The sequence below is a fragment of the Hyperolius riggenbachi genome, chromosome 5, assembly GCF_040937935.1.
Source record: "Hyperolius riggenbachi isolate aHypRig1 chromosome 5, aHypRig1.pri, whole genome shotgun sequence".
Taxonomy (NCBI): domain Eukaryota; kingdom Metazoa; phylum Chordata; class Amphibia; order Anura; family Hyperoliidae; genus Hyperolius; species Hyperolius riggenbachi.
Window position 1 is genome coordinate 448,546,326 of NC_090650.1, and position 19,432 is coordinate 448,565,757.

The 19,432-nt window shown below is 57.9% G+C and overlaps 1 protein-coding gene across 13 annotated transcripts in view; it reads left to right on the top strand.

Annotated features, from left to right (window-relative positions):
• The window catches only part of SCRIB (scribble planar cell polarity protein), a 399,297-nt gene that overhangs the window by 82,183 nt on the left and 297,682 nt on the right, over positions 1 to 19,432 (top strand). For all 13 annotated transcript variants that reach the window (XM_068238215.1, XM_068238207.1, XM_068238205.1 and 10 more), the window contains exons 3-5: positions 13,020 to 13,098; positions 16,346 to 16,435; positions 17,267 to 17,323. In XM_068238215.1, the coding sequence (XP_068094316.1) occupies positions 13,020 to 13,098; positions 16,346 to 16,435; positions 17,267 to 17,323 (226 nt within the window). The remainder of the gene's footprint in view (positions 1 to 13,019; positions 13,099 to 16,345; positions 16,436 to 17,266; positions 17,324 to 19,432) is intronic.

A 19,432-nucleotide genomic window follows, 5' to 3' on the forward strand; every position in this document is an offset into this window, starting at 1 on the left:
CTTCCTCTGGATCAGGAGAGATATGTGAGGGTGCAGGCTGGAGTTGTGCCTTCCTCTGGATCAACAGGGATATGTGAGGGAGCAGGCTGGTGTTGTGCCTTCCTCTGGATCAGCAGGGATATGTGAGGGTGCAGGCTGGTGTTGTGCCTTCCTCGGATCAGCAGGGATATGTGAGGGGGCAGGCTGGTGTTGTGCCCTCCTCTGGATCAGCAGGGATATGTGAGGGAGCAGGCTGGTGTTGTGCCCTCCTCTGGATCAGCAGGGATATGTGAGGGAGCAGACTGGTGTTGTGCCTTCCTCTGGATCAGCAGGGATATGTGAGGGAGCAGGCTGGTGTTTTGCCTTCCTCTGGATCAGCAGGGATATGTGAGGGAGCGGGCTGGTGTTGTGCCTTCCTCTGGATCAGCAGGGATATGTGAGGGAGCAGGCTGGTGTTGTGCGTTCCTCTGGATCAGCAGGGATATGTGAGGGGGCAGGCTGGTGTTGTGCCTTCCTCTGGATCAGCAGGGGTATGTGAGGGAGCAGGCTGGTGTTGTGCCTTCCTCTGGATCAGCAGGGATATGTGAGGGAGCGGGCTGGTGTTGTGCCTTCCTCTGGATCAGCAGGGATATGTGAGGGAGCAGGCTGGTGTTGTGCCTTCCTCTGGATCAGCAGGGATATGTGAGGGAGCAGACTGGTGTTGTACCTTCCTCTGGATCAGCAGGGATATGTGAGGGTGCAGGCTGGTGCTGTGCCTTCCTCTGGATCAGCAGGGATAGGTGAGAGTGCAGGCTGGTGTTGTACCTTCCTCTGGATCAGCAGGGATATGTGAGGGAGCAGGCTGGTGTTGTGCCTTCCTCTGGATCAGCAGGGATATGTGAGGGAGCAGGCTGGAGTTGTCCCTTCCTCTGGATCAGCAGGGATATGTGAGGGTGCAGGCTGGTGTTGTGCCTTCCTCTGGATCAGCAGGGATATGTGAGGGTGCAGGCTGGTGTTGTGCCTTCCTCTGGATCAGCAGGGATATGTAAGGGTGCAGGCTGGTGTTGTACCTTCCTCTGGATCAGCAGGGATATGTGAGGGTGCAGGCTGGTGTTGTACCTTCCTCTGGATCAGCAGGGATATGTGAGGGTGCAGGCTGGTGTTGTACCTTCCTCTGGATCAGCAGGAATATGTGAGGGTGCAGGCTGGTGCTGTGCCTTCCTCTGGATCAGCAGGGATATGTGAGGGAGCAGGCTGGTGTTGTGCCTTCCTCTGGATCAGCAGGGATATGTGAGGGAGCAGGCTGGTGTTGTGCCTTCCTCTGGATCAGCAGGGATATGTGAGGGAGCAGGCTGGTGTTGTGCCTTCCTCTGGATCAGCAGGGATATGTGAGGGTGCAGGCTGGTGTTGTGCCTTCCTCTGGATCAGCAGGGATATGTGAGGGAGCAGGCTGGTGTTGTGCCTTCCTCTGGATCAGCAGGGATATGTGAGGGTGCAGGCTGGTGTTGTGCCTTCCTCTGGATCAGCAGGGATATGTGAGGGAGCGGGCTGGTGTTGTCCCTTCCTCTGGATCAGCAGGGATATGTGAGGATGCAGGCTGGTGTTGTACCTTCCTCTGGATCAGCAGGGATATGTGAGGGAGCAGACTGGTGTTGTACCTTCCTCTGGATCAGCAGGGATATGTGAGGGTGCAGGCTGGTGTTGTACCTTCCTCTGGATCAGCAGGGATATGTGAGGGTGCAGGCTGGTGTTGTACCTTCCTCTGGATCAGCAGGGATATGTGAGGGTGCAGGCTGGTGTTGTGCCTTCCTCTGGATCAGCAGGGATATGTGAGGGAGCAGGCTGGTGTTGTGCGTTCCTCTGGATCAGCAGGGATATGTGAGGGGGCAGGCTGGTGTTGTGCCTTCCTCTGGATCAGCAGGGGTATGTGAGGGAGCAGGCTGGTGTTGTGCCTTCCTCTGGATCAGCAGGGATATGTGAGGGAGCGGGCTGGTGTTGTGCCTTCCTCTGGATCAGCAGGGATATGTGAGGGAGCAGGCTGGTGTTGTGCCTTCCTCTGGATCAGCAGGGATATGTGAGGGAGCAGACTGGTGTTGTACCTTCCTCTGGATCAGCAGGGATATGTGAGGGTGCAGGCTGGTGCTGTGCCTTCCTCTGGATCAGCAGGGATAGGTGAGAGTGCAGGCTGGTGTTGTACCTTCCTCTGGATCAGCAGGGATATGTGAGGGAGCAGGCTGGTGTTGTGCCTTCCTCTGGATCAGCAGGGATATGTGAGGGAGCAGGCTGGAGTTGTCCCTTCCTCTGGATCAGCAGGGATATGTGAGGGTGCAGGCTGGTGTTGTGCCTTCCTCTGGATCAGCAGGGATATGTGAGGGTGCAGGCTGGTGTTGTGCCTTCCTCTGGATCAGCAGGGATATGTGAGGGTGCAGGCTGGTGTTGTACCTTCCTCTGGATCAGCAGGGATATGTGAGGGTGCAGGCTGGTGTTGTACCTTCCTCTGGATCAGCAGGGATATGTGAGGGTGCAGGCTGGTGTTGTACCTTCCTCTGGATCAGCAGGAATATGTGAGGGTGCAGGCTGGTGCTGTGCCTTCCTCTGGATCAGCAGGGATATGTGAGGGAGCAGGCTGGTGTTGTGCCTTCCTCTGGATCAGCAGGGATATGTGAGGGAGCAGGCTGGTGTTGTGCCTTCCTCTGGATCAGCAGGGATATGTGAGGGAGCAGGCTGGTGTTGTGCCTTCCTCTGGATCAGCAGGGATATGTGAGGGAGCAGGCTGGTGCTGTACCTTCCTCTGGATCAGCAGGGATATGTGAGGGAGCAGGCTGGTGTTGTGCCTTCCTCTGGATCAGCAGGGATATGTGAGGGAGCAGGCTGGTGTTGTGCCTTCCTCTGGATCAGCAGGGATATGTGAGGGTGCAGGCTGGTGTTGTGCCTTCCTCTGGATCAGCAGGGATATGTGAGGGTGCAGGCTGGTGTTGTGCCTTCCTCTGGATCAGCAGGGATATGTGAGGGTGCAGGCTGGTGTTGTGCCTTCCTCTGGATCAGCAGGGATATGTGAGGGAGCAGGCTGGAGTTGTACTTTGTTCTCTGGTTGAACTCGATGGACGTATGTCTTTTTTCAACCAAAATAACTATGGAACTATGTAAATGGGGCTCCCTCCTTATCCTTACGCATGTGCCAGTATAGTATGAAGGCGCATGCGTAAGGATATAGAGAAAGCCCTGTTCATGCGGAAAATTGGCCGCGTCCGCCGGCAGTGACGCACTGCGCTTGCCTCGACTGGCCGAAAGTATGGGACCCGGTACCGGCGGATAGAGGCAGCGGAGGACGGCGGCGTGGGAGCGATCCAGGCTTATGGGGCTGGAGGAAGCCCCAAGTATGTATACATTTTTTTACCATAGTATCTGGTTCTCTTTAAATGTGCAGGAAATAATTTTCGTTGTTACGCCGCAGTGGCTGTATGGGTTACGCTGCAGTGGCTGTATGGGTTACGCTGCAGACTGTATGGGTTACGCTGCAGTGGCTGTATGGGTTACGCCGCGGTGGCTGTATGGGTTACGCCGCGGTGGCTGTATGGGTTACGCCGCGGTGGCTGTATGGGTTACGCCGCGGTGGCTGTATGGGTTACGCCGCGGTGGCTGTACGGGTTACGCCGCGGTGGCTGTACGGGTTACGCCGCGGTGGCTGTAAGGGTTACGCCGCGGTGGCTGTACGGGTTACGCCGCGGTGGCTGTACGGGTTACGCCGCGGTGGCTGTACGGGTTACGCCGCGGTGGCTGTACGGGTTACGCCGCGGTGGCTGTACGGGTTACGCCGCGGTGGCTGTACGGGTTACGCCGCGGTGGCTGTACGGGTTACGCCGCGGTGGCTGTACGGGTTACGCCGCGGTGGCTGTACGGGTTACGCCGCGGTGGCTGTATGGGTTACGCCGCAGTGGCTGTATGGGTTACGCTGCAGTGGCTGTACGGGTTACGCTGCAGTGGCTGTACGGGTTACGCTGCAGTGGCTTCTAAGCCAGTTTAAAGCATGTTACACTATGCAGTTTCCCGCCAGATAGATGGTGGAATAGATCATTTCCAACAGGTCCGATGTGATTTCCGCTCGTTTTCGTTTGCATAGAAGTGACCGGAAAATCGATCAGAAGATCAGAAGAACAATCAGTAATCAGTAATCTGATCGGATGTGTGGGAAATGATCTATCAACTCATCTGTCTGATGGGAAATTGCATGGTGTGTATCCGGCATATAGGTTGCAATCTTTGCCTTTGACCCCTGAAATATGCAGATATAAAGCCTGGGGTAATTGTTATGCTAGGTACACACACTACAATTCTCTGACTCATTTACTGTCCGATAGATTATTTCTGACAGGTCCGATCTGATTTCCGATCGATTTTCCGTTCACTTCGATATTGATCGATCTGCTTTGATCTCTGAAGTGCTGTGGACCTAATGCTAGGTACACACCATACAATTTTCTGGCAGATTTACCTGCCAGATCGATTATTTCCAATGGATTTTTGATTTTCTGATTTCTGCGTTTTTTTGAACGATTTTAATAGAAGTGAACAGAAATCGATGAGAAAAAGATCGGAAAATTGATCAGAAGATCTAAAATTGATCGAAAAATCAATGGAAATTCAGATGGGACATGTTGGAAATAATCGATCTGGCAGGTAAATCTGCCAGTAAATTGTATGGTGTGTACCTAGCATAAAGTCCTCAGGGGGTGTTTATGCAGCCAGGAGGGCACGGGATGCCTTTCCATGCACTGATGCAGCTGATTTCATTAAGAACTGAACTGATGAAGTCTGTCCTGTGAGTCATAGCTGGGAAGGTTAATTACTTCTGTGTTGGGAACGTTTAACTTTTTGAGTGACTGAGAGGACTTTGTATTTGGTAATAGCCTGCGTTAGCCATTTCTTTGGTAGTATTGTCAGAGGCACCACATTATGCCTGCAGTGTGTGCTGCCAGGGGTGAGGAAGTGTATGGTCAGGGTGTGTGCTGCCAGGGGTGAGGGGGTAAGTGTATGACCAGGATGTGTATCTCCCCCTCTTTCCCTTGCCGTCTCTCGCCCTCTTTCCCTCGCCGTCTCTCGTCCTCTTTCCCTTGCCGTCTCTCGTCTTCTTTCCCTTGCCGTCTCTCGCCCTCTTTCCCTCGCCGTCTCTCGCCCTCTTTCCCTCGCCGTCTCTCGCCCTCTTTCCCTCGCCGTCTCTCGTCCTCTTTCCCTCGCCGTCTCTCGTCCTCTTTCCCTCGCCGTCTCTCGTCCTCTTTCCCTCGCCGTCTCTCGTCCTCTTTCCCTCGCCGTCTCTCGTCCTCTTTCCCTTGCCGTCTCTCGTCCTCTTTCGCTCGCCGTCTCTTGTCCTCTTTCCCTCGCCGTCTCTCGTCCTCTTTCCCTTGCCGTCTCTCGCCCTCTTTCCCTTGCCGTCTCTCGCCCTCTTTCCCTTGCCGTCTCTCGCCCTCTTTCCCTTGCCGTCTCTCGCCCTCTTTCCCTTGCCGTCTCTCGCCCTCTTTCCCTTGCCGTCTCTCGCCCTCTTTCCCTTGCCGTCTCTCGCCCTCTTTCCCTTGCCGTCTCTCGCCCTCTTTCCCTTGCCGTCTCTCGCCCTCTTTCCCTTGCCGTCTCTCGCCCTCTTTCCCTTGCCGTCTCTCGCCCTCTTTCCCTTGCCGTCTCTCGTCCTCTTTCCCTTGCCGTCTCTCGTCCTCTTTCCCTTGCCGTCTCTCGCCCTCTTTCCCTCGCCGTCTCTCGCCCTCTTTCCCTCGCCGTCTCTCGTCCTCTTTCCCTCGCCGTCTCTCGTCCTCTTTCCCTCGCCGTCTCTCGCCCTCTTTCCCTCGCCGTCTCTCGCCCTCTTTCCCTCGCCGTCTCTCGCCCTCTTTCCCTCGCCGTCTCTCGTCCTCTTTCCCTCGCCGTCTCTCGTCCTCTTTCCCTCGCCGTCTCTCGCCCTCTTTCCCTCGCCGTCTCTCGCCCTCTTTCCCTCGCCGTCTCTCGCCCTCTTTCCCTCGCCGTCTCTCGCCCTCTTTCCCTCGCCGTCTCTCGCCCTCTTTCCCTCGCCGTCTCTCGCCCTCTTTCCCTCGCCGTCTCTCGCCCTCTTTCCCTCGCCGTCTCTCGCCCTCTTTCCCTCGCCGTCTCTCGTCCTCTTTCCCTCGCCGTCTCTCGTCCTCTTTCCCTCGCCGTCTCTCGCCCTCTTTCCCTCGCCGTCTCTCGCCCTCTTTCCCTCGCCGTCTCTCGTCCTCTTTCCCTCGCCGTCTCTCGCCCTCTTTCCCTTGCCGTCTCTCGCCCTCTTTCCCTTGCCGTCTCTCGTCCTCTTTCCCTGGCCGTCTCTCGTCCTCTTTCCCTCGCCGTCTCTCGTCCTCTTTCCCTCGCCGTCTCTCGCCCTCTTTCCCTCGCCGTCTCTCGCCCTCTTTCCCTCGCCGTCTCTCGCCATCTTTCCCTCGCCGTCTCTCGTCCTCTTTCCCTCGCCGTCTCTCGTCCTCTTTCCCTCGCCGTCTCTCGCCCTCTTTCCCTCGCCGTCTCTCGCCCTCTTTCCCTCGCCGTCTCTCGCCCTCTTTCCCTCGCCGTCTCTCGCCCTCTTTCCCTCGCCGTCTCTCGCCCTCTTTCCCTCGCCCTCTTTCCCTCGCCTTCCCTCGCCCTCTTTCCTTCGCCGTCTCTCGCCCTCTTTCCCTCGCCGTCTCTCGCCCTCTTTCCCTCGCCGTCTCTCGCCCTCTTTCCCTCGCCGTCTCTCGCCCTCTTTCCCTCGCCGTCTCTCGCCCTCTTTCCCTCGCCGTCTCTCGCCCTCTTTCCCTCGCCGTCTCTCGCCCTCTTTCCCTCGCCGTCTCTCGCCCTCTTTCCCTCGCCGTCTCTCGCCCTCTTTCCCTCGCCGTCTCTCGCCCTCTTTCCCTCGCCGTCTCTCGCCCTCTTTCCCTCGCCGTCTCTCGCCCTCTTTCCCTCGCCGTCTCTCCCTCTTTCCCTCGCCGTCTCACGCCCTCTTTCCCTCGCCGTCTGCCGCCCTCTTTCCCTCGCCGTCTGCCGCCCTCTTTCCCTCGCCGTCTGCCGCCCTCTTTCCCTCGCCGTCTCCCGCCCTCTTTCCCTCGCCGTCTCCCGCCCTCTTTCCCTCGCCGTCTCCCGCCCTCTTTCCCTCGCCGTCTGCCGCCCTCTTTCCCTCGCCGTCTGCCGCCCTCTTTCCTTCGCCGTCTGCCGCCCTCTTTCCTTCGCCGTCTGCCGCCCTCTTTCCTTCGCCGTCTGCCGCCCTCTTTCCCTCGCCGTCTGCCGCCCTCTTTCCCTCGCCGTCTGCCGCGCTCTTTCCCCTGCCGTCTGCCGCCCTCTTTCCCTTGCCGTCTGCCGCCCTCTTTCCCTTGCCGTCTGCCGCCCTCTTTCCCTTGCCGTCTGCCGCCCTCTTTCCCTTGCCGTCTGCCGCCCTCTTTCCCTTGCCGTCTGCCGCCCTCTTTCCCTTGCCGTCTGCCGCCCTTTTTCCCTTGCCGTCTGTCGCCCTCTTTCCCTCTTTCAGCCTCTTTCCCTCGCCGGTTTTCCCTCGCCTTCTCTCGCCCTCTTTCCCTCGCCGTCTCTCGCCCTCTTTCCCTCGCCGTCTCTCGCCCTCTTTCCCTCGCCGTCTCTCGCCCTCTTTCCCTCGCCGTCTCTCGCCCTCTTTCCCTCGCCGTCTCTCGCCCTCTTTCCCTCGCCCTCTCTCACCCTCTTTCCCTCGCCCTCTCTCGCTCGCCGTCTCTCGCCCTCTCTCGCTCGCCGTCTCTCGCCCTCTTTCCCTCGCCGTCTCTCGCCCTCTTTCCCTCGCCGTCTCTCGCCCTCTTTCCCTCGCCGTCTCTCGCCCTCTTTCCCTCGCCGTCTCTCGCCCTCTTTCCCTCGCCGTCTCTCGCCCTCTTTCCCTCGCCGTCTCTCGCCCTCTTTCCCTCGCCGTCTCTCGTCCTCTTTCCCTCGCCGTCTCTCGTCCTCTTTCCCTCGCCGTCTCTCGTCCTCTTTCCCTCGCCGTCTCTCGCCCTCTTTCCCTCGCCGTCTCTCGCCCTCTTTCCCTCGCCGTCTCTCGCCCTCTTTCCCTCGCCGTCTCTCGCCCTCTTTCCCTCGCCGTCTCTCGCCCTCTTTCCCTCGCCGTCTCTCGCCCTCTTTCCCTCGCCGTCTCTCGCCCTCTTTCCCTCGCCGTCTCTCGTCCTCTTTCCCTCGCCGTCTCTCGTCCTCTTTCCCTCGCCGTCTCTCGCCCTCTTTCCCTCGCCGTCTCTCGCCCTCTTTCCCTCGCCGTCTCTCGCCCTCTTTCCCTCGCCGTCTCTCGCCCTCTTTCCCTCGCCGTCTCTCGCCCTCTTTCCCTCGCCGTCTCTCGCCCTCTTTCCCTCGCCGTCTCTCGTCCTCTTTCCCTCGCCGTCTCTCGTCCTCTTTCTCTCGCCCTCTTTCCCTCGCCGTCTCTCGGCATCTTTCCCTCGCCGTCTCTCGTCCTCTTTCCCTCGCCGTCTCTCGTCCTCTTTCCCTCGCCGTCTCTCGACCTCTTTCCCTCGCCGTCTCTCGCCCTCTTTCCCTCGCCGTCTCTCGCCCTCTTTCCCTCGCCGTCTCTCGCCCTCTTTCCCTCGCCGTCTCTCGCCCTCTTTCCCTCGCCGTCTCTCGCCCTCTTTCCCTCGCCGTCTCTCGCCCTCTTTCCCTCGCCGTCTCTCGGCCTCTTTCCCTCGCCGTCTCTCGTCCTCTTTCCCTCGCCGTCTCTCGTCTTCTTTCCCTCGCCCTCTTTCCCTCGCCGTCTCTCGCCCTCTTTCCCTCGCCTTCCCTCGCCCTCTTTCCTTCGCCGTCTCTCGCCCTCTTTCCCTCGCCGTCTCTCGCCCTCTTTCCCTCGCCGTCTCTCGCCCTCTTTCCCTCGCCGTCTCTCGCCCTCTTTCCCTCGCCGTCTCTCGCCCTCTTTCCCTCGCCGTCTCTCGCCCTCTTTCCCTCGCCGTCTCTCGCCCTCTTTCCCTCGCCGTCTCTCGCCCTCTTTCCCTCGCCGTCTCTCGCCCTCTTTCCCTCGCCGTCTCTCGCCCTCTTTCCCTCGCCGTCTCTCGCCCTCTTTCCCTCGCCGTCTCTCGCCCTCTTTCCCTCGCCGTCTCTCCCTCTTTCCCTCGCCGTCTCTCCCTCTTTCCCTCGCCGTCTCGCCCTCTTTCCCTCGCCGTCTGCCGCCCTCTTTCCCTCGCCGTCTCTCGCCCTCTTTCCCTCGCCGTCTTTCGCCCTCTTTCCCTCGCCCTCTCTCACCCTCTTTCCCTCGCCCTCTCTCGCTCGCCGTCTCTCGCCCTCTTTCCCTCGCCGTCTCTCGCCCTCTTTCCCTCGCCGTCTCTCGCCCTCTTTCCCTCGCCGTCTCTCGCCCTCTTTCCCTCGCCGTCTCTCGCCCTCTTTCCCTCGCCGTCTCTCGCCCTCTTTCCCTCGCCGTCTCTCGCCCTCTTTCCCTCGCCGTCTCACGCCCTCTTTCCCTCGCCGTCTGCCGCCCTCTTTCCCTCGCCGTCTGCCGCCCTCTTTCCCTCGCCGTCTGCCGCCCTCTTTCCCTCGCCGTCTCCCGCCCTCTTTCCCTCGCCGTCTGCCGCCCTCTTTCCCTCGCCGTCTGCCGCCCTCTTTCCCTCGCCGTCTGCCGCCCTCTTTCCTTCGCCGTCTGCCGCCCTCTTTCCTTCGCCGTCTGCCGCCCTCTTTCCCTCGCCGTCTGCCGCCCTCTTTCCCTCGCCGTCTGCCGCCCTCTTTCCCTCGCCGTCTGCCGCGCTCTTTCCCCTGCCGTCTGCCGCCCTCTTTCCCTTGCCGTCTGCCGCCCTCTTTCCCTTGCCGTCTGCCGCCCTCTTTCCCTTGCCGTCTGCCGCCCTCTTTCCCTTGCCGTCTGCCGCCCTCTTTCCCTTGCCGTCTGCCGCCCTCTTTCCCTTGCCGTCTGCCGCCCTCTTTCCCTTGCCGTCTGCCGCCCTTTTTCCCTTGCCGTCTGCCGCCCTTTTTCCCTTGCCGTCTGTCGCCCTCTTTCCCTCTTTCAGCCACTTTCCCTCGCCGGTTTTCCCTCGCCTTCTCTCGCCCTCTTTCCCTTGCCGTCTGCCGCCCTCTTTCCCTCGCCGTCTCTCGCCCTCTTTCCCTCGCCGTCTCTTGCCCTCTTTCCCTCGCCGTCTCTCGCCCTCTTTCCCTCGCCGTCTCTCGCCCTCTTTCCCTCGCCGTCTTTCGCCCTCTTTCCCTCGCCCTCTCTCACCCTCTTTCCCTCGCCCTCTCTCGCTCGCCGTCTCTCGCCCTCTTTCCCTCGCCGTCTCTCGCCCTCTTTCCCTCGCCGTCTCTCGCCCTCTTTCCCTCGCCGTCTCTCGCCCTCTTTCCCTCGCCGTCTCTCGCCCTCTTTCCCTCGCCGTCTCTCGCCCTCTTTCCCTCGCCTTCCCTCGCCCTCTTTCCCTCGCCGTCTCTCGCCCTCTTTCCCTCGCCGTCTCTCGCCCTCTTTCCCTCGCCGTCTCTCGCCCTCTTTCCCTCGCCGTCTCTCGCCCTCTTTCCCTCGCCGTCTCTCGCCCTCTTTCCCTCGCCGTCTCTCGCCTTCTTTCCCTCGCCGTCTCTCGCCTTCTTTCCCTCGCCGTCTCTCGCCTTCTTTCCCTCGCCGTCTCTCGCCCTCTTTCCCTCGCCGTCTCTCGCCCTCTTTCCCTCGCCATCTCTCGCCCTCTTTCCCTCGCCGTCTCTCGCCCTCTTTCCCTCGCCGTCTCTCGCCCTCTTTCCCTCGCCGTCTCTCGCCCTCTTTCCCTCGCCGTCTCTCGCCCTCTTTCCCTCGCCGTCTCTCGCCCTCTTTCCCTCGCCGTCTCTCGCCCTCTTTCCCTCGCCGTCTGCCGCCCTCTTTCCCTCGCCGTCTGCCGCCCTCTTTCCCTCGCCGTCTGCCGCCCTCTTTCCCTCGCCGTCTGCCGCCCTCTTTCCCTCGCCGTCTGCCGCCCTCTTTCCTTCGCCGTCTGCCGCCCTCTTTCCCTCGCCGTCTGCCGCCCTCTTTCCCTCGCCGTCTGCCGCCCTCTTTCCCTCGCCGTCTGCCGCCCTCTTTCCCTCGCCGTCTGCCGTGCTTTTTCCCCTGCCGTCTGCCGCCCTCTTTCCCTTGCCGTCTGCCGCCCTCTTTCCCTTGCCGTCTGCCGCCCTCTTTCCCTTGCCGTCTGCCGCCCTCTTTCCCTTGCCGTCTGCCGCCCTCTTTCCCTTGCCGTCTGCCGCCCTTTTTCCCTTGCCGTCTGCCGCCCTTTTTCCCTTGCCGTCTGCCGCCCTCTTTCCCTCTTTCAGCCTCTTTACCTCGCCGGTTTTCCCTCGCCTTCTCTCGCCCTCTTTCCCTCGCCGTCTCTCCCCTTCTTTCCCTCGCCGTCTGTCGCCCTCTTTCCCTCGCCGTCTCTCGCCCTCTTTCACTCGCCGTCTCTCGCCCTCTTTCACTCGCCGTGTCTCGCCCTCTTTCCCTCGCCCTCTCTCGCCCTCTTTCCCTCGCCGTCTCTCGCCCTCTTTCCCTCGCCATCTCTCACCCTCTCCCTTGCCGTCTGCCGCCCTCTTTCCCTTGCCATCTGCCGCCCTCTTTCCCTTGCCGTCTGCCGCCCTCTTTCCCTCGCCGTCTCTCGCCCTCTTTCACTCGCCGTCTCTCGCCCTCTTTCACTCGCCGTCTCTCGTCCTATTTCCCTCGCCGTCTCTCGCCCTCTTTCCCTCGCCGTCTCTCGCCCTCTTTCCCTCGCCGTCTCTCGCCCTCTTTCCCTCGCCGTCTCTCGCCCTCTTTCCTTCGCCGTCTCTCGCCCTCTTTCCCTCGCCCTCTTTCGCCCTCTTTCCCTTGCCCTTTTTCGCCCTCTTTCCCTTGCCCTTTTTCGCCCTCTTTCCGTTGCCCTCTTTCGCCCTCTTTCCCCCTCTTTCCCTTGCCCTCTTTCGCCCTCTTTCCCTTGCCCTCTTTCCCTTGCCCTCTTTCCCTTGCCCTCTTTCCCTTGCCCACTTTCCCTTGCCCACTTTTGCCCTCTTTCCCTTGCCGTCTTTCGCCCTCTTTCCCTTGCCGTCTTTCGCCCTCTTTCCCTTGCCGTCTGTCGCCCTCTTTCCTGTGCCGTCTGTCGCCCTCTTTCCTGTGCCGTCTGTCGCCCTCTTTCCCTTGCCGTCTCTCACCCTCTCCCTCGCCGTCTCTCACCCTCTCCCTTGCCGTCTCTCACCCTCTCCCTTGCCGTCTGCCGCCCTCTTTCCCTTCCTGTCTGCCGCCCTCTTTCCCTTGCCGTCTGCCGCCCTCTTTCCCTTGCCGTCTGCCGCCCTCTTTCCCTTGCTGTCTGTCGCCCTCTTTCCCTTGCCGTCTGTCGCCCTCTTTCCCTATTTCAGCCTCTTTCCCTCGCCGGTTTTCCCTCGCCTTCTCTCGCCCTCTTTCCCTCGTCGTCTCTTGCTCTCTTTCCCTCGTCGTCTCTCGCCCTCTTTCCCTCGCCTTCTCTCGCCCTCTTTCCCTCGCCTTCTCTCGCCCTCTTTCCCTCGCCTTCTCTCGCCCTCTTTCCCTCGCCTTCTCTCTCCCTCTTTCCCTCTCCTTCTCTCGCCCTCTTTCCCTCGCCTTCTCTCTCCCTCTTTCCCTCTCCTTCTCTTGCCCTCTCTCACCCTCTTGCCCTCTCTCACCCTCTTGCCCTCTCTCACCCTCTTGCCCTTGCCCTCTTTCCCTCGCCTTCTCTCGCCCTCGCCTTCTCTCGCCCTCGCCGTCTCTCGCCCTCGCCTTCTCTCGCCCTCGCCGTCTCTCGCCCTCGCCGTCTCTCGCCCTCGCCGTCTCTCGCCCTCGCCGTCTCTCGCCCTCGCCTTCTCTCGCCCTCGCCTTCTCTCGCCCTCTCGCCTTCGCCTTCTCTCGCCCTCGCCGTCTCTCGCCCTCGCCGTCTCTCGCCCTCTTTCCCTCGCTGTCTCTCGCCCTCTTTCCCTCGCTGTCTCTCGCCCTCTTTCCCTCGCCGTCTCTCGCTTCCTTTCCCTCGCCGTCTCTCGCCCTCTTTCCCTCGTTGTCTCTCACCCTTTTTCCTTGGCGCCCTGTTTCCCTCGTTGTCTCACCCTCGCTGTCTCTCACCCTCTTTCCCTCGTCGTCTCTCGCCCTCTTTCTCTCGTCGTCTCTCACCCTTGCTGTGTCTTCACCTTTCTACCTCTCTGTGTTTTGCTAACTTTCTGTTTCTCTCTTCCAGACATTCCTGAAATTCCAGAAAGCATCAAGTTCTGCAAATCATTAGAGATAGCAGATTTCAGTGGGAACCCTCTGTCCAGGTAAGCAGTGTGTGGCTATCACTATGGAGCGGGAGCAGCATATGTGAGTGTGTCCATCCAGTGTGTGAGCCTGACAGCAGTGTGTGGTGTATACCTGTATGTAGCCGCTCCCCCCCCCCCCCCCCCAAAGCCCACGGAGTGGTATATATCTGTATGTAGCCACGTTCTCCCTCCTCAGCCCATGGGGTATACCTGTTTGTAGCCACGTTTCTCCCTCCTCAGCCCATGGGGTATACCTGTCTGTAGCCACTCCCCCCCCCCCCCCCCTCCTGAGCTCCCTCCTCAGCCCATGGGGTATACCTGTTTGTAGCCACGTTTCTCCCTCCTCAGCCCATGGGGTATACCTGTCTGTAGCCACGTTTCTCCCTCCTCAGCCCATGGGGTATACCTGTCTGTAGCCACGTTTCTCCCTCCTCAGCCCATGGGGTATACCTGTATGTAGCCACGTTTCTCCCTCCTCAGCCCATGGTGTATACCTGTATGTAGCCACGTTTCTCCCTCCTCAGCCCATGGGGTATACCTGTATGTAGCCATGTTTCTCTCTCCTCAGCCCATGGGGTATACCTGTATGTAGCCACGGTTCTCCCTCCTCAGCCCATGGGGTATACCTGTATGTAGCCACGTTCTTCCACCTCAGCCCATGGGGTGGGGTATACCTGTATGTAGCCACGTTTCTCCCTCCTCAGCCCATGGGGGATACCTGTATGTATCCACGTTTCTCCCTCCTCAGCCCATGGGGGATACCTGTATGTATCCACGTTTCTCCCTCCTCAGCCCATGGGGTATACCTGTCTGTAGCCACGTTTCTCCCTCCTCAGCCCATGGGGTATACCTGTATGTAGCCACGTTTCTCCCTCCTCAGCCCATGGGGTATACCTGTATGTAGCCACGTTTCTCCCTCCTCAGCCCATGGGGTATACCTGTATGTAGCCACGTTTCTCCCTCCTCAGCCCATGGGGTATACCTGTATGTAGCCACGTTTCTCCCTCCTCAGCCCATGGGGTATACCTGTATGTAGCCACGTTCTTTCACCTCAGCCCATGGGGTATACCTGTATGTAGCCACGTTCTCCCTCCTCAGCCCATGGGGTATACCTGTATGTAGCCACGTTTCTCCCTCCTCAGCTCATGGGGTATACCTGTCTGTAGCCACGTTCTTTCACCTCAGCCCTTGGGGTATACCTGTATGTAGCCACGTTTCTCCCTCCTCAGCCCATGGGGTATACCTGTATGTAGCCACGTTTCTCCCTCCTCAGCCCATGGAGGATACCTGTCTGTAGCCACGTTTCTCCCTCCTCAGCCCATGGGGTATACCTGTATGTAGCCACGTTCTCCCTCCTCAGCCCATGGGGTATACCTGTATGTAGCCACATTTCTCCCTCCTCAGCCCATGGTGTATACCTGTATGTAGCCACGTTTCTCCCTCCTCAGCCCATGGAGTATACCTGTATGTAGCCACATTTCTCCCTCCTCAGCCCATGGTGTATACCTGTATGTAGCCACGTTTCTCCCTCCTCAGCCCATGCGGTATACCTGTCTGTAGCCACGTTCTTTCACCTCAGCCCTTGGGGTATACCTGTATGTAGCCACGTTTCTCCCTCCTCAGCCCATGGGGTATACCTGTATGTAGCCACGTTTCTCCCTCCTCAGCCCATGGGGTATACCTGTTTGTAGCCACGTTTCTCCCTCCTCAGCCCATGCGGTATACCTGTATGTAGCCACGTTCTCCCTCCTCAGCCCTTGGGGTATACCTGTATGTAGCCATGTTTCTCCCTCCTCAGCCCATGGGGTATACCTGTATGTAGCCACGTTTCTCCCTCCTCAGCCCATGGAGGATACCTGTCTGTAGCCACGTTCTCCCTCCTCAGCTCATGGGGTATACCTGTATGTAGCCACATTTCTCCCTCCTCAGCCCATGGAGGATACCTGTATGTAGCCACGTTTCTCCTCCTCAGCCCATGGGGTATACCTGTATGTAGCCACGTTTCTCCCTCCTCAGCCCATGGGGTATACCTGTATGTAGCCACGTTCTTCCACCTCAGCCCATACGGTATACCTGTATGTAGCCACGTTTCTCCCTCCTCAGCCCATGGGGTATACCTGTATGTAGCCACGTTCTCCCTCCTCAGCCCATACGGTATACCTGTATGTAGCCACGTTTCTCCCTCCTCAGCCCATGGGGTATACCTGTATGTAGCCACGTTCTCCCTCCTCAGCCCATGGGGTATACCTGTATGTAGCCACGTTTCTCCCTCCTCAGCCCATGGGGTATACCTTTATGTAGCCACGTTCTCCCTCCTCAGCCCATGGGGTATACCTGTATGTAGCCACGTTTCTCCCTCCTCAGCCCATGGGGTATACCTGTATGTAGCCACGTTCTCCCTCCTCAGCCCATACGGTATACCTGTATGTAGCCACGTTTCTCCCTCCTCAGCCCATGGGGTATACCTGTATGTAGCCACGTTCTCCCTCCTCAGCCCATGGGGTATACCTGTATGTAGCCACGTTTCTCCCTCCTCAGCCCATGGGGTATACCTTTATGTAGCCACGTTCTCCCTCCTCAGCCCATGGGGTATACCTGTATGTAGCCACGTTTTTCCCTCCTCAGCCCATGGGGTATACCTGTATGTAGCCACGTTTCTCCCTCCTCATCTCATGGGGTATACCTGTATGTAGCCACGTTCTCCCTCCTCAGCCCATGGGGTATACCTGTATGTAGCCACATTTCTCCCTCCTCAGCCCATGGAGGATACCTGTATGTAGCCACGTTTCTCCTCCTCAGCCCATGGGGTATACCTGTCTGTAGCTGTACAGGGAGGCTCTGAGCATTTCACAATGTCAGGACATTAGGAATTTTCAGGACAGTAATGCTGCAGTTCACATGCACTGCTGGTTTATATAGTGCGGCTGTGCAGAGTGAGGTCACAGATACAGCACATTGGTGGCCTGTGGCTGGTATAACAATACAATCAGACATATTGGTCCCTCTCTGCACCCCTGGTGATGTAGTCTGGTGGGATGTAGGCAGCGTGCTTCTCTCTCTTGTCCCCGGTGTTGTGGTTCCCTCAGAGATCACTAGTGTGATGGCATCTCCGGGAGGCTGCACCCGCAGCTTGGCCCTGTCCCATTCTCTAGCATGGGAATATACTGCCACCTAGTGGACAGTATTGTGAAAGACATCCTGCCTGCCTTCCAGTGTCGGGATATTGTGTACATGTGTGTAATCTTCATCTCCTCTCCTTCTGCAGACTTCCGGATGGATTTACACAGCTCCGCAGTCTGGCTCATCTGGCGCTGAACGATGTGTCGCTGCAGGCTCTGCCCGGTGACATTGGCAAGTGAGTGTCTCCTCCTCCTGTCAGGCGAGCGCGAGGGCGTGTCTCCTCCTCCTGTCAGGCGAGCGCGGGGGCGTGTCTCTTCCTCCTGTCAGGCGTCAAGGAGGAGGGCGTGTTGCTTCCTGTGAGGCGAGGGCGTGTCGCTTCCTGTGAGGCGAGGGCGTGTCGCTTCCTGTGAGGCGAGGGCGTGTCGCTTCCTGTGAGGCGAGGGCGTGTCGCTTCCTGTGACGCGAGGGCGTGTCGCTTCCTGTCAGGCGCCAGGGCGTGTCGCTTCCTGTCAGGCGCCAGGGCGTGTCGCTTCCCGTCAGGCGCCAGGGCGTGTCGCTTCCCGTCGGGCGCCAGGGTGTGTCGCTTCCCGTCGGGCGCCAGGGCGTGTCGCTTCCCGTCGGGCGCCATGGCGTGTCGCTTCCAGTCGGGCGCCATGGCGTGTCGCTTCCAGTCGGGCGCCAGGGCGTGTCGCTTCCAGTCGGGCGCCAGGGCGTGTCGCTTCCAGTCGGGCGCCAGGGCGTGTCGTTTCCAGTCGGGCGCCAGGGCGTGTCGCTTCCAGTCGGGCGCCAGGGCGTGTCGCTTCCAGTCGGGCGCCAGGGCGTGTCGCTTCCTTTCGGGCGCCAGGGCGTGTCGCTTCCAGTCGGGCGCCAGGGCGTGTCGCTTCCAGTCGGGCGCCAGGGCGTGTCGCTTCCTTTCAGGCGAGGGCGTGTCGCTTCCTGTCAGGCGAGGGCGCGTGGCTTCCTATGAGGAAGCGGAGTGACATGTTGGTCTTCGTAATCCAGTTTTTCGTGTCACACTGCTGCAAGCTGATCTCTAAGCGTTATTTATTTCTCTTTTTTTTCTTAGTTTAGCAAACTTGGTGACGTTAGAATTACGGGAAAACCTGCTGAAGTCTGTGCCTACGTGAGTATCCTTCTGCTCCCTCTACTGTGTGGTTCACTATCTGTGTCTCCTCCATCCACCACTCCATCCATCTTTACCATCCAGGGCTGCACAGCACTCATGAGTAAACAATTGTGTGACAATGAGTCTTCTTGTAGTTCTGGGCCCACCGCAGCTGTTTCTGCTTGTGAGCATTGGTTCGGGGAGGCTGAATAGAAGATGTATGCATAGCTGCAATCCTCTAGAGGACCTGCACCTGGATGTTCACAGGACTCCAGAGGCAGCAGCAGCAGCAGCTTCATATACCTGTTTGCTGCTTTGTTATGGCATCTTAGCAGCTGCTCTCTTAATCTGATGTATTTGTTTGGCAGAACCCTTCCTCATTGTGCTTTTATCTGCACAGACCCGTGTGTGCTCTGAGCCAGCCACAAATATTTTACCAGTACGATGATCATGCTTAAAGAGTCACTGAAGTCTCTTAAAAATCCTTTTTTTAATCATAAAATATTGTTTAACATATTAGCCCTAACTAAACCGCCGCATCCCTGCCACTGTATACTATCTAAATCCCCCAAAACTCGCCCTCCCTCTCCCCTGCAAAATCAACAACTTTCTTGGTCGTGGATTTTGCTGCTGTAGGAGGAAGAGCTATGAGCCGCAGCTCCGCCTCCATGCCCCGTCTGTCAGCTGCATATCTCCGCCTCTCCCCACCCCTCTCAGTGATGGAAGACTGAGAGGGGAGGGGGAGAGGCGGCGAGCATAATGTCCCACCTAAAGAAAGCCTAATTGGTGGCGAAAAGAACGAGATATAGTTCATTTCATTGTGATAAGTAATGATAAAGTTATAGACGAATGAATGGAAGGAGCGCTGAAAGGTGAAAATTGCTCTGGTGCTCAAGGGGTAAAACCCCTCAGTTGTGAAGTGGTTAAACAATATTTTGTGATAAAAAAAGGATTTTTAAGAGACTTCAGAGTCTCTTTAAAGAGTAACTGTCAGGCTGCAGAAGCTAATTTAAACCTCTATTCTCCTGTGTTAAACAGTTTAGAAGGAAGCTCAAAAGCCATTAGTGAAGATAAACATTTCAGTTACCTTTGATGTGTGCTTATCTTAAAGTCTGTTATAGACCCATAAAGACGCAAGCCGCAGCTAAACTGCAAAGCATTCTGGGGCCCTCCCCTCGGCTGCTAATGAGACGGTACAGGAGCTTCTATTCAGTCCAGCGCGAAACACTGATAAATCTCGGGGCAGAGTTTCACTGCAGGAGTCAGCTATTGTTCCTAGCCACATGGCTCATTAATATTCACTGCACACCGTGTTGTTCAAGAACGAGCTTATCTGTGATCAGAAGCAGGCAGGACATGACGACACATTTGGCTTCACAAACATGGAGCCTGCCATGAGCTGTCAGGAGCATCTATCTCTGCATATACTATATACAAATTCTGTGAAATCCAAACGTGGACAGTGAAATGCATATGTAATGTAAGTACAGCCAATCTTTAGCTACTGATATATGTGTTTATTTTCTCTGAGACCCTATACCTAACAGCTCCTCTTTAAAGTGACTCTGTAACAAAAATTACAACGTTTTTTCTACCATCCTACAAGTTCCTAAACCTATTCTAATCTGTTCTGGCTCACTGCAGCACTTTGTACTATCACGGTCTCTGTAATAAATCAATGTATCTTTCCCCTGTCAGACTTGTCGTCCTGTGTCTGGAAGGCTGCCAACTCTTCCATGCTGCTCTGTTCCTCTATGCACACTCCAGTGTGTGTTTTATTTACATAAGCCAGCAGCTTCTCTGCTATCTTATCAGTGATAGAAGAGAGCTGGATAAAAATCCTCCTCTGTTAGGCTGTGAAAGTAGCTGGCTGACACATACTGAGGAATTACAAACACAGGCACAGGCAGAGCTGTCTGCAGGAAGCCTGTAATGTTCAGTGCATGAGAGAAGAAGGGGACAGAAGGTAAACACACAAATGATCTTTTGAGATTCAAAAGGAAAGCTGTATACAGCCTGCTTGTGTATGGATGTATTTTCTATGTGTGGACATACTGTACATCAACCTACTTCCTGTTTTGGTGGCCATTTTGTTTGTTTATAAACAAACTTTTTAAAACTGTTTTT